General features: G+C 38.2%; 1 protein-coding gene across 2 annotated transcripts in view; it reads right to left on the bottom strand.

Moving 5' to 3' along the window:
• LOC108709238 (runt-related transcription factor 1-like) overlaps positions 1-13,792 on the bottom strand; it is a 145,883-nt gene that overhangs the window by 53,729 nt on the left and 78,362 nt on the right. For both annotated transcript variants that reach the window (XM_041583427.1, XM_018248900.2), the window contains one exon: positions 7,276-7,432. In XM_041583427.1, coding sequence (XP_041439361.1) covers positions 7,276-7,432 — 157 coding nt within the window. The remainder of the gene's footprint in view (positions 1-7,275; positions 7,433-13,792) is intronic.

Consider the following 13,792-nt stretch of genomic DNA (forward strand, 5'->3'; position numbering starts at 1 on the left):
GATTCGGCCGAACCCCCCAATCCTTCAGGAAGGATTCGGCCGAATACCGAATCTAAATCCTAATTTGCATATGCAAAATTAGGCATGCACTGAATTGACTATTTGGGATTCGGCCGAACCCCCGAATCCTTCATGAAGGATTCAGCCGAATACCGAATCTGAATCCTAATTTGCATTTGCAAATTAGGGGTGGGAAGGCAAAAACATTTTTTACTTCCATGTTTTGTGACAAAAAGTCACGTGATTTCTCTCCCCACCCCTAATTTGCATATGCAAATTAGGATTCAGATTCAGTACAGCCGGACAGAAGGATTCGGCCGAATCCGAATCCTGCTGAAAAAGGCCGAATCCTGGCCGAATTCTGAACCGAATCCTGGATTCGGTGCATCCCTAGAAAAATACACTAAACTGCTTACGAAAAATTAAACTATTATTAAAAATTATTATGTAAATAGGTTGCGTTTGAAGATAATGGAAAAAAAATCATCCCAAACTTTGATTTTTCAATAGAAAAACAATTTTAGTCAGTAAACTTCCTGCGGGAATTAAAAAAAAGATAAAAAATATCAGTAAATTAAGTGGGTCCTTAGTGTTACCTGACTCATCCCCAAAGGATGATGGGAACATCCCAGTGTGTGTCACATCACCCTAAATCCAATATGGCTGCTGTAAATGTCATTGTAAAGTAAACCTCACCATTCCAGAAAGGAAAATGCATGTACAAAATAACTATGAACTCTGGAAAGAGGGACATGGCGCAGGGTAGAACCACAGAAGCCACAGAGCACAGGTATCATAGGAACTGCATTTGACTTCCTGTTTGTTTGACAGGAAGTTTATTTATCTTGGTCCTACCAGGCCCAGATTTGTGGAAAGGCCAGAAAGGCCCGGGCCTAAGGTGGCAGAATTTTAGGGGGCGGCAGGCCTCCCAACAACACCCGCATTGATTCGAAGCACTATCGATTCACAGGAAATACAATCATTTTTAAAATTTCTTGTGCACCAATCCCCAGTACACCGGACTAGAGTTGCCACCTTTTCTCTGGTGCTTGAGGAAGGACCAGTTGTGTCCAAAACATGTAGTGCGATAATAAAACGACATACTTTCAAAGACTCTCCAGATTTTATATTATTATATATGATTTTATTTGGAGATGGCTACTCCATGTGTCTGTTGAAGAGTCTGACTAACGAAATTCATTGGTGGATCACTGAGGAATAATTTCCAGTTGCCACCTTTTCCCCCGGTGGAGACCAGGCAGGGGGCGGTGCTATGATGTTGAGGGGAGGGGCTGTGATGTTGAGATCGGCGATTGGCCGATTGCCGTGTTAATCATGGGGAATCCTGCCCGGTTTTCCTTATTTGGAAAACCGGCAGCAAGTTTTGACCCGGGCAGCCCTTCAAAATACCAGGCTGTCCGGGTCAAAACTGGACAGGTGGCAACCCTACACCGGACTGGATGCTGAAAATGTGCGCATGAGCACAAAGGAAGGGGAGGGGATGGGGGAGAAGAACGGCATCTGCTATGTAAATCCGGCCCTGAGTCCTTCACATGCAATCTCTCCCTGCCTCAGTCTTTAAGTGAAGACAATGCATAATGTATCAAATGGACCTGATTTCACCATAACAAGCTGCCAAAACGATTTTTGATACCTATCAGTGGAATTCAGCCAAACAGAAAATTTAGTCCAACTCCTGAAACCTTGGGCACAATCACCATACCTCCCAACATTTTGGAAGTAAAAAGAGGGACAAAAAATTTTTTCCGCATGTAGCGCAGCAATTTTTTTACCACACCCCTTTCTGTGGCCACACCCCCTAATTACCATGTTTGTTTTACAAAATTTGGCAGGTTATGAAAGTTTGAAAATATTTCTCCTTATCTAAACTGTGTTTTTGTGTCTCAAAATTGTTACAAAGTATCTTATTTGCACCTGTTAGCTGTTCTGGGCTCTCTGCTAAAAGCCAATTAAGTGAGAAACTTTGTTTCTTTTTCTGGCTGTTCAGTGCAGAGAAAAGAGGGACTTTCCAGTACAAATCAGGGACTGCGGGTTGAGCTGTCAAAAGAGGGACTGTCCCTCCGAAAAAGGGACAGTTGGGAGGTATACCATAAAAACTCTCCTCTTGATCCTGTTTTTTCCCCCAAAAGTTATAAACAACATAAAAAAGACAAAAGTCAAACAGTCTCTCTGTGTTTTAACACTGAATCCTATGAGTATGGCAGGCGCAGGAGACATAGCTCAGGTTTTGAGCAAACACGGTAACAGAACATTGCAATTCATGCACTGAAAGACAAACAGCATACACCTTAGCAAAACAGCACTGTATTGTCCAGGTAAACATCAGAATGCCTTAGTCACTAGCTCAGACTTTGAAAGAGCAACGGGCCATTAAATAATAACCAGTAACTCCTTGGGTACCAGAAGGTATATAGTGAATAAGGTACTTTCTATTGTAAAATGTAACAATATTATAAGGGGGTACATTGTTCATTTTAATATATAAGTTTCAGTGAGTCATGTGACAGAAATGACATTACTAAACACCAATTATAGCTGATGACTAAGCACCAAGATATAATTTACAGGATATTCACAATATTAACTTCCCAGACAGAGCCATAATGTGACTTACTAGCACCCCCTACCCACAATGTATAACCCACAATCCTCTACATTTCTGGTGGTAGTAAAAACAATAATAAACTACAATATGGAGGCTTGGATTTCCTTGCAGGACGCCCCAGGAGTGCCCATACTTTACTGATGTGAGGTCTACTTTTAGTGATGTTGTCCCATTATAATCTACATCCATAAAAGCATTGTTACCATTCTGTTCCATTGAAAATATTACTTAAATATTGATTTATAAGAAAATGTATATTGCTATATTTAACAAACAACTATTTCTTATGTAACGTAATGTTATAAATATCTAAATGAAAATAATAAAACAGAAGGGTAATTTAGACAGTGTCTTGAGATCTACTGCTCACCAGCTAAAGGTCTACTGGTAGATCCTGATCTCTACCTTTTGGGCATCTCTAGCACCTAACATCAGCCTTAATGCCCTCCTCACGAGCACATACACCGGAGCACTGGGGAGCAGCATATCCCCATTGCTCCTCAGAATGCGGCTGTATGCCATGCTGTCCCTAAAATCTTGCATCCCTAGGCCCAGGCTTTTGTGGCCTCACCACAACTCCTGGCCTGACAATATGGTACAGGGGTGGGACTTATTATCCAGAATGCTTAGGACCTGGGGTTTTCCAGATAAAGAATCTTTCTGTAATTTGGATTTCCATAACTTAAAAACCCAACAGGCTACACGCAGGGGATTATTTATCAAAATACAAATTTTTCTGATTTTTAAAATAAAAAACAATTCAACCAAACTAGAATACACAATTTTCACTTATTTAAAAAAACTAAAAAAAACGGATTTGGAAAAACGAAAACTTTTTTGGAAAGTCACTATGTTACTATGTGTTTGACGCCCAAAAACCACGCCAGTGTCAAACCCCGAAAACTCCAAACATTTTGTGAGGGTTAAAACATCTTCAAATGGTTAAAGGGACATCTGTCATTGACTTTTGCATGAATTCTGCAAGTTTTAGATGACATATTCTCGGATTTGGACTTGGAACAGATTTGGGCCATAATAAATCGCAAAATCTCTTTTTACAGCAACATTTTCACAGACACCGTGAAAAAATCATGCCTTAATAAATTACCCCCACAATCTCACTGATTTCAGGCATAATAATTCTGATAACACCCACATGCAATCTTCCGCCTGAGATTAGTTTTTGTCTTTTGTGTTTGTGAGAAGTGCACTGTTTGCCTTTGCCTGTTGCTTTCCAGAGAAATAATGAAAGCCTAATTTCTTTGTTTGATCATTTACAGCACACAGTTCTCAAGAATAGGTATTTAGGTGTATCTTCCTCTCAATATATTGAAAGAGGAAGCATCACAAAAATAACACAGACTTGGTTCGGTATGAACAGCCCTGTCATTCCCATACTAAAGGAGAAATGCAATCGTCCCATTCACTGATATGCAAAGAAAAATGACTGCCTGCTGCTAAACAAATATATGTGTTGTAATAGATAATGAGCAATAATATATAATATATTGACCCTGCAAGACACCTCCTGGTAAAATTACATATAATCTCCATGTGACTAGAAACAAAAGGTGGCTAATAGCTATACAATTAAAAATAATAATAATATACCGGTATGTCCTTTTTTCAACACTATCCATTGCACAATACTTGCTGCTGCTGCTGTATGACATTTCCCAACACAATTAACATATAGTCAAGATATGAGGCACCAGTTGCCACTTGCAGCTTTAATGGACCAATGGCTCATTTAACCCCTTCAGTGCTGCAGCTTCAAAATTCCACAGCACTGACACTCAGGGACTTGATTGTCTCCACTGTTGACTTTATGTTTCCAGGTTCCAACACACAGTGCACATTTTCTGGCCAGCACGGAAAGGGTTAAAGCTGGAACACACCTCTTTAACACATTAGTTTCTTGTAATACACTATTTGCCTCCCTACTGTATTCAGAAATGTGTGCGCAGAGTGGGTTTCTCATGTATAGCAGAAAATTCCCATATCTTTTTGGTATTCCTCTTCCAGTCATTTTGGGACTGCCGGAGCCACCCCCAGTACTTCCTACTGAAGGCACAGTGTTTAAATACACAACAGAAAAGTGTGACCTGTGGCAAAATGAATGTCTGTATTATATTAAACTATATCAGATTTCACCTCTAGAGCTGTCATTTTTTAATGAATCTGTGGAATACTGGAATCCAATGCATTTCATATACAGTATAAAATACTCAGTTTGCTTTCATTCTGTGAGCTGAGCAGCTGACCAGTGTTTTAATCCCGGATGTAGAATATTCAATGGAATGGTGCATAGGGGAATATTGAAGGCAAACAGTGATGCACAAGCTCTTTGCTTTATTTTTACATTGCAGGGTGGATTTTTATTTTAGCGGACAAAGAATTTACTGACCATCCCATAAAACTCCTACCCATAGGCTTATTAAACAAGTAGTATAGTTTTCTGCAATGGCTGACTATGATATTCAATAGATGAGGTCTGCATTAGAAAGGCTGCTCTTTCTCCAAAGATTTCATTATCAGAACACTAATTAGACAGGACCACTAGATGGTGCTGGTATTTAAAAGTTAAGGAGGCTACGGAGAGTGCTGCTATATGGCAGCTCCCACTGCTAGTTAAGTATAAAGAGGAGGAATGAAGTTTTTAGACTTCATGGGTTAAGCCCTACTTGGGAACAACAGTATTAAGAATATGTAGGGTAGCAAACATCAACTCAACTGGCCCTTTAGAATGATCCCTATACTCTACACCCTCCTAGCGTGCGAAGCAGAAGTTGGGAACCTCAGCTCGAAAATTATATAAATAAACAGAATTATGTAATAGAGTAAATTTCCCGATTAAGTGTACTTGTGTAATACAATAAAATGAATATTGTTTAATCATTCAGCAGCTAGAACTGTTTGAAAAAAATGTGGTGCATACTTTTGTTGCAGATGTACAGATGTGATCTGACTGAATACATTTTTAACCAAACAACAACAACCTCAGTCAACATTTGTACTGGTACTAGCATACCTATTATATATTTGTTTGGCTTTATATTAAACCAGCTTTCAAAACGTCAGGTGCTCAGTGCTCAGTGCAAAACACATACTAAAATAGGGTTACAGCAAGTCTCAATTTAATAGCCTCTAGGAAGGGAGTGTGACTGTGGGATAGCAGGTATGGTAGGGGGAGATGGTGTCTATAGTAACAGTAAGTATATTAATCTCTGGGAGGGGACTGTCACTGTGGGATAACAGGTATAGTAGGGAGAGATGGTGCCTATAGTAACAGTGGGATAATAATCTCTGGGAAGGGACTGTGTCTGTGGGATAGCAGGTATAGTAGGGAGAGATGGTGCCTATAGTAACAGTGGGATAATAGTCTCTGGGAAGGGAGTGTGACTGTGGGATAGCAGGTATAGTAGGGAGAGATCGTGCCTATAGTAACAGTTGATAATAGTCTCTGGGAAGGGAGTGTGACTGTGGGATAGCAGGTATAGTAGGGAGAGATGGTGCCTATAGTAACAGTGGATAATAGTCTCTGGGAAGGGAGTGTGACTGTGGGATAGCAGGTATAGTAGGGAGAGCTGGTGTCTATAGTAGCACCATCTATAGCAGTGATCCCAAACCAGTAGCTTGTGAGCAACATGTTGCTCTCCAACCTCTTGGATGTTGCTCTCAGTGTCCTTAAACCAGATGCTTATTTTTGAATTCCAGGATTGGTAGCAAGTTTTAATTGCATAAATTATAGTGCCAAGCAGAGCCTCCTGTAGGTTGCCAGTCCACATAGGAGCTATTGAATAGCCAATCACAGCCCTTATTTGGCACCCCAAGGGACTTTTTCATGCTTGTGTTGCTCCCCAACTCTTTTTACATTTGAATGTGGCTCACGGGTAAAAAAAAAGTTTGGGGACCCCTGGTCTATAGGCACCATCTAATTTTCTATATTTACTAAACAACGTCCAATTGCACAATGGCTTAAATAGGTTGTTACTAACTCTCTGAATAAAATTACCCTTAGACCTTTGCATAGATAAGAAAGCAGGTCATTTCATTAGCTTATTAATACCAAAACAACATTGGCAAGCATGAAGGAGAGATCTCTCTTGCTACTATTCCTGCTTGCAGTGTTAATCTTCTGTAGATATAAGGTTTTGATCAGAGAGGTATGTATCAGAGAGGTACATCTGGCTCCCCTTAAAGAATGACCTTGATCTCTGTTGTTTTTCAGAAAGTTTGGATGGTCAAGGTCTTCTTCCCTTGGGGTTTGGCAGAAGTTACTGCAGTGTTCTTATAGTAATGCCTCCCACCTGTCAGGACTGAGTCCTGACCCACAGGTTCCATGCAGCAGAGAAGGACACAGCCTGCTCACGCCACCAACCCTCACCAGCGTATGAAAAGGGGAATAGGCACATAGGCAGCCAGCAGTCCAATTTTGGAATTCATGCCACCACTGGTAGTGAAACAGAACATACCAGAATCCCCTTGTGCTGTCAAATAACCACCTGAATAGTTATAGCAGCCTGAATGTATACTGAATATTATTGTACATTGAAGACATTATTGTTGAAAAAAAAAAATAGCATCAGACAGGCTGGTGGAACACATGCAAATACAGGGAATATTTTTTTTTCTTTATATTTCCTTACCTCTTCCAGATCGTCCAACAAATCTCAGGTCATTGAAGCGGGCCACTTGATTTTTCATGGCTGCTGTGGCATTCCTTAATTCACCGGAGTAATTCTCATCATTGCCAGCCATCACTGTCACCAGTGTCCCATCTGGAACTTCTCCCAAGGCCACCACCTGGGGCAAGAAAAGAAAGAGGATCAATAGTGAGGTAGGTTATCCCTGCATTTTACCAGTCTATGCCTGTCCTGTGATATTAGATGTAAAAATATCACATTATTAACCATCAACTCTTTACCCATAGAATCAAGTGAGATTTAGGCTTGTTAATATTTCTGCACATTGTTCATGCAGCTGCCAGCTCAGTAGCAGTAGAAGTCTGTATAACTATGAAATCAACTGGCCAGCCTTGGAAACAGGGAGGGATAATATTCCACAAACACCCTATATGCAATGAAAAGGGATTGTTCTACTCAGTAAGAGTTAGGGCGATAGACAGGAAATTAATGACTTAGATACAGTAACACAGATAAAATAAAACACTTAGCAATGGATATACAATTTGATAAAGGAAGAAAAAGTGATAGATAAAGAGATCGATAGATGATAGATAGATGAGATAAATAGAGAGAGAGGAATAGTTAGAAGATAGATAGATCGATCATAAGTAGATGATAGATGAGATAACTAGAGAGAGAGAGGAGGATAGACAGATAGACAAGAGATAGATAGATAGATAGATAGATAGATAGATAGATAGATAGATAGATAGATAGATAGATAGATAGAGAAGAGATAGATAGATAGATAGATAGATAGATAGATAGATAGATAGATAGATAGATAGATGGATAGATCATAGGTAGATGATAGATGAGCTAAATAGAGAGAGAGATGGGGATAGATAGATAGATAGATAGATAGATAGATAGATAGATAGATAGATAGATAGATAGATAGATAGATAGATAGATTTATAGAAATAAATAGAGAGAGTGGGTTAGCTTGATAGCTAGGCAAGAGAGGAGTAGATAGATAAACAGTTAGACGAGAAATAGATAGACTAAGAGATAGATAGATAGATAGATAGATAGATAGATAGATAGATAGATAGATAGATAGATGGACATGGAGACAAATAGATAATGAGATAATGGACACATAGATACATAGACAGACAAACAGTCACACAGCTAGATAGATAGACAGTTAATAGCTAGATAGGCAAGATAGATAGACAGGCAGACAGGCAGATAGATAAATAGATAGAGCCTTTGCGTGGGTGAAAGTTCTGGATTTATCACACAGTAGGGCCCTGAAGTAGGCAGACAGACTGGGTGTAGAAGGAAAAGGGCAAGATGGCAGCATATTACATTATGTATTAGCCCAACCCGCAGCCCAGTTGCAGTACAAGTCGTAGCATCCATAGACAGCTGAAGACAGGAAGGGCTATTGGGAGTTACTTCTAAACAGCAGCTGAAGAGCCACGGTCCTAGTTTAAATAATAACAGGGCGCCACAAAGTCTGTTTTAGTCTCCCATGCACACACGCACAAATGGACACACTGACATACACACACACACAGCACAGAAGCAATAGACAGACAGTATATAGAATCATTTGGACACAAAGCTAGACAGAAAGAAATACTGAAATCAAACTTGAAGTTCATGTAGCTATCTCCAACCTCCAACCCTGTGGCTAAATTACAATATACTGATGACATATTTGAAAGCAATTTGATTTACCACAAACTGGAGTGCGGGTCCACCAGAAGATTTTTGTATATTACTTGACCCTGCACCCACATTCACTGAAATATTCTGGATCAGAGTGCGGCTGCTTGTGACCGAATATATATATATATATATATATATATATATATATATATATATATATATATATATATATATATATATATATATATATATATATATGCATTTTAGATCTGAGCTCAATGCCTCATCTTTCAGAAAAAAACAGACATAAAAAATGGAGACATAAAAAGCAATGAAAAAAAACTCTCCTAAAATGCGTTTAGACTGCATTTTTCTTTGTAAAGGTTGAAATAATCTCAGCAGACAAACAGGCGAGGTGCAGACTAAACCGACATGAAGGGGCTTGCACAATACACACTGTTTTGTCTCGCTTTAACAGATTAACTGTAAATTCTACAGTCCCTTCCATATCTGCCTTGAATGGGAGGAAAAGGGGTTAAAGAGAGAGAGAGATGGGATAAAGGAAATGTTGTTTTTTAATTGGATTTATAAACACATGGACTTAAATATTTGCTGCAAAACTTTCATCCTTTAATCTGCTGCTGTATCAGAGTTAAAGTTTTATCAGCTGCCAGTGTCCATAGCATTTATCACGAATATGCCTACACAGTTATGAACTATATCCATGTTAAAAGAAACCATTAAAAGAGAACATTTAAGAGGAAGCGTCCCATTTCCAAAGAGCTTGCAATCTAAACAAATACAGGGGAAACAGACAAGAAATGTCATTTCAAACTGAAGCCAACATTAAGGGCATAATACTGGAATGTGTTGACTACCTAGTTTATGACACAACATCTATCAAGGCTACTGTATATTCTCTGCAACACGGAGCTGGGTTTTGGGGTTAAATCCCTGCAGATTCTCATAGTTATGCAGTCTGATAAATACCATCCGGAGTTGCTGTACTATTCAGCATTTCTGACTGCAAATAAGGGTTTCATATGTTTATATACTATGTTTTTGGAGGGGGTTGGTTGTCTTTTTATCATCAAGAGCTGAATGTCGGCTATGGAGGTGATAAGACTTTAACCCTTTGAACACCTGTCCTTTATTAGGAGATATTAGTGTGATAATAGATTTGCTTGAATATCTATAGAGACATTTGAAAAGAATATTCATACCAACTTGTGCATTAATGTATATTTCATTGTATTATTCAAGGTATGGGATCTATTATCCACATTTAAACAAATAATTCTCAATTAATTACTGTTCTGCTTTATCTCTGTAATAATAAGGTGGCACCTTGAAGAATAACAAAGTTGCAGATAGCCACATCGCTGGCAAAATATTCTTTTAATTTTGTAATTTTTTTTAGTAGCCTTAAGGCACGATTCTCCACTTTGCAGATAGACCCCCCCTATCTTGAAAACCCCAATTCCAAAGCATTCCAGATAAAAGGTCCCATAACCGTATTAATAAAACAACACATTTTAGAAATAGGGGTTCATCGCGCAGAGGTGTGGTAAGTACAGGTATGGAACATGTTATCTAGAATGCTCGGCACATGAGGTTTTCCAGATAACGGATCTTTCCTTAATTTGGATCTTTATAACTTAAGTCCACTAGAAAATCATTCAAATATTAAATAAACCCAATAGGCTGGGTTAAATATATCTTAGTTCCACGGGGCACATACAGTTAGACAGGGCTGGAATGGATTACGTTAAGTATCGGGCTATGGACACAAAATGTTATTTGAAAGCATGACCCATTTCCAAAAAAAAGTCAACCACTTTCTCAGTTAAAAACAACTTGTTTCCCCTTTAATATACTGTATATATGCTATTGAAATTTAAACTGTGGGTTGAGATAACCCAATGTGCTTTAATTAGACTGTAAGCTCTACAGGGCAGTGACCTCCGTATTTCTGTGTCTCATGTACTCTGTAAATTCGGTGCTTTCTGAATAATGACTTTCTGGATAATGGATCCCATACCTATACAATATTTTTGTCAGGTGCACATTTAGTTGAATTATATCACATCTGATTTATAATAATCTGAAATATTTTATTTTATCTATCTATCTATCTATCTATCTATCTATCTATCTATCTATCTATCTATCTATATATGTGTGTTTGTGTGTGTGTGTGTGTGTTAACTGCCTTCCTATAAATGGCATTAAACATATAATTTTTAATGGAAAACATTTAATGGAAATAGGGTATACTTTATAATAAGATTTTATACTTTGTGCAGTGAGCAGATTTTAGCAAAAACTATTAGAAATAATCTATGTTTTGTGATTATTCTAATAAAATAAAAGTAGATTGGCGTACTTAAATCATAAACAATAGATATATGATAAATATATAATTTACAGGAATAATAGATCAATGTTACATGATAGATACCTTTTTCGAATAATATTAACATGTGACTTTCTATATGTGAAACGGGAACTAAATTCTATAGAAAACGTTGGGCAAAATTGTATTTTAGTTTTAGATTAATTCTTTATTACCGGGGAGCTATTTATTTTCCCAGGCTATTGAATTACACAGTGTATCCATGCTACAGCAAATAACTGCAAGTTATTTATCAGCAGATGAGCTGATTGCTATAGAATGTTGCTAGAGATAACACATTGTTATAAATTTAGCATTATTATTGTCAGCATGAGAGGTATATCCCCGTTTAATATACTCCATTTGTATAATGTTTATTTCACTGAATAACTATATATATCTATATATATCTATATATATCTATATCTATATCTATATATATATATATATATATATATATATATATATATATATATATATATAGATAGATATATATAGTAAACCTGGGACAGTGGAGTTTCCCTTTATTATCTGGGGATATTAGCAGAATTTCAGTAAAACAGCTGCTGTTTAGAATGCTTTCCCCATATTTTAGAAGTATACAGTATATTCAGGCTATGTACATACTAATATACATAATAATATGTAAAGGGGGATCTGTATATAAAACATACTGTTCTTATGTATATGAGGGTTCCCATGCCGTCGGGCCAGTGAGTTTAGCTCTCTGTATCTGTCAATAAAGGAGACAGCAGCTCTATAAATTCGCAGTCCCCTTTGAAAGACTCAGCCAGACACATTTCAGGACAGTGAGTCAGATCTAGTGAGTGAATTATTTTACAGGAATATATTCCTTACTGGAAACGTTCAAAGGTGCAGACTGAGCCTCGGGTGCAGTTTAGGTTTTTGGGAGACAAGTTGAAAAAAAAAAAAAAGTTTTGTATTAGCTCTAGCAACATTTCCAAATAGAGCCTGATGAGCCACATCTTATTCATAGAGGTGTCTGGTCCTTGTTAGTAGAACAGGACATGATGTGCATGTTTACATGTGTGCACAAACAATAGATACATTTATATTATTACAGCTCATGCAATTATAAGAATAAAACCCATAGGCCCTGTATTTTGGCTGTGACTAATGTTTTGAGAGATTTAAAATAATGTTCCCTGTTTGAGGGGTTACAGCTCCCTGAAATTCCAGGACACAGTCACTATGGAGCATTTTTAGGATGTTACCCATATTTCTCTATAGTCTGCTGCAATGCTTTTTATCGCTACTAAGTTGGATTTAGACTTCTGCAGCACCCAAATTATGGTGTTTTGGGGGAATAAAATTCCATCCCCCTTTAAGAGATGACGTTCGGCAGCATCTGGAAAGCCACATTTCCCCCATGTTTTGCCTCACTCATCCAATGGGTAAACACTAGTGCTAATAAATGCTAATATATGGCTGTGCTAAGCATTTCAACCATGTTTCTATCTGTGGGCACTAAACGCGCCATTGTTCCCCAGATGCCAGACTCACATGCAATGAGCTTGCCTCAGCTACTACAACTCCCAGCACCCCTTGCTGGAGCTGTTGTTAGTAAACAAATCTGCTTTGTAGAAAATATTACTAAGGGCATCGCATTGTTCAGTGTCGGACTAGCCCACCAGGATACCAGGAAAACTCCTGTTGGTCTCAGTGGCCCCTCATGCTGTTAAACATTTGGCCTATTTCATGGCCATTCTCTATTTCATTGAGAACAAAGAGGCTAAATAGATGGAATAATAGATTATAGTACTATAGTATGTAAATAAAAGAGGCTAGGAATGAGGAGAGAACAAATAGTAGTACTGAGAGTGGGCCCCTGGTCTAAGTTTTTTGGGTGGGCCCCTGATGTAGGTATAAAGAAGAAGCAAGTCCAACCAGATGGATCCACAGGACCAGACAAAATTAGTTAAAAAATTTATATTTTAATTGTACAAAGTTAAAAATGTGTGATTTGCGTTTCTATCCACCCTGCGCGTTTCGCACCTACTCAGGTCACTTAGTCATGGGCCCCTTGTGTCCCAGTCTGACACTGACCTTGTTCATTATGGGGACCCACCTGGTCCTTCTGAATTGCAGAGTCACCTTTAGCTGTTGGGAGATGCTGGGATATGTATTTTAACAACAGCTGGAGGGCACATACATAACAGACTACAAACTCCCAGTATCACTGGCGCTGGCATTTGTTTTGGCTGGCACTATGGCACAACAGCTTCATTATAATGAGAATAATAATAACGCCATTAAAATCACAACTATTATAATTGAATTATACAGTGCCACGCTTAATCCTTAGCCAACCCACACTCCTACAGCTCCCCTTCCTTCCCTGTTTTTTTTTTTTTAGATTGCAAGCTCTTGGGGACTGGGATAATAATAATTAAACATAATAACGCCATTAAAATCACAACTATTATAATTGAATTATACAGT

The sequence above is a fragment of the Xenopus laevis genome, chromosome 2S, assembly GCF_017654675.1.
Source record: "Xenopus laevis strain J_2021 chromosome 2S, Xenopus_laevis_v10.1, whole genome shotgun sequence".
NCBI classification, from domain to species: domain Eukaryota; kingdom Metazoa; phylum Chordata; class Amphibia; order Anura; family Pipidae; genus Xenopus; species Xenopus laevis.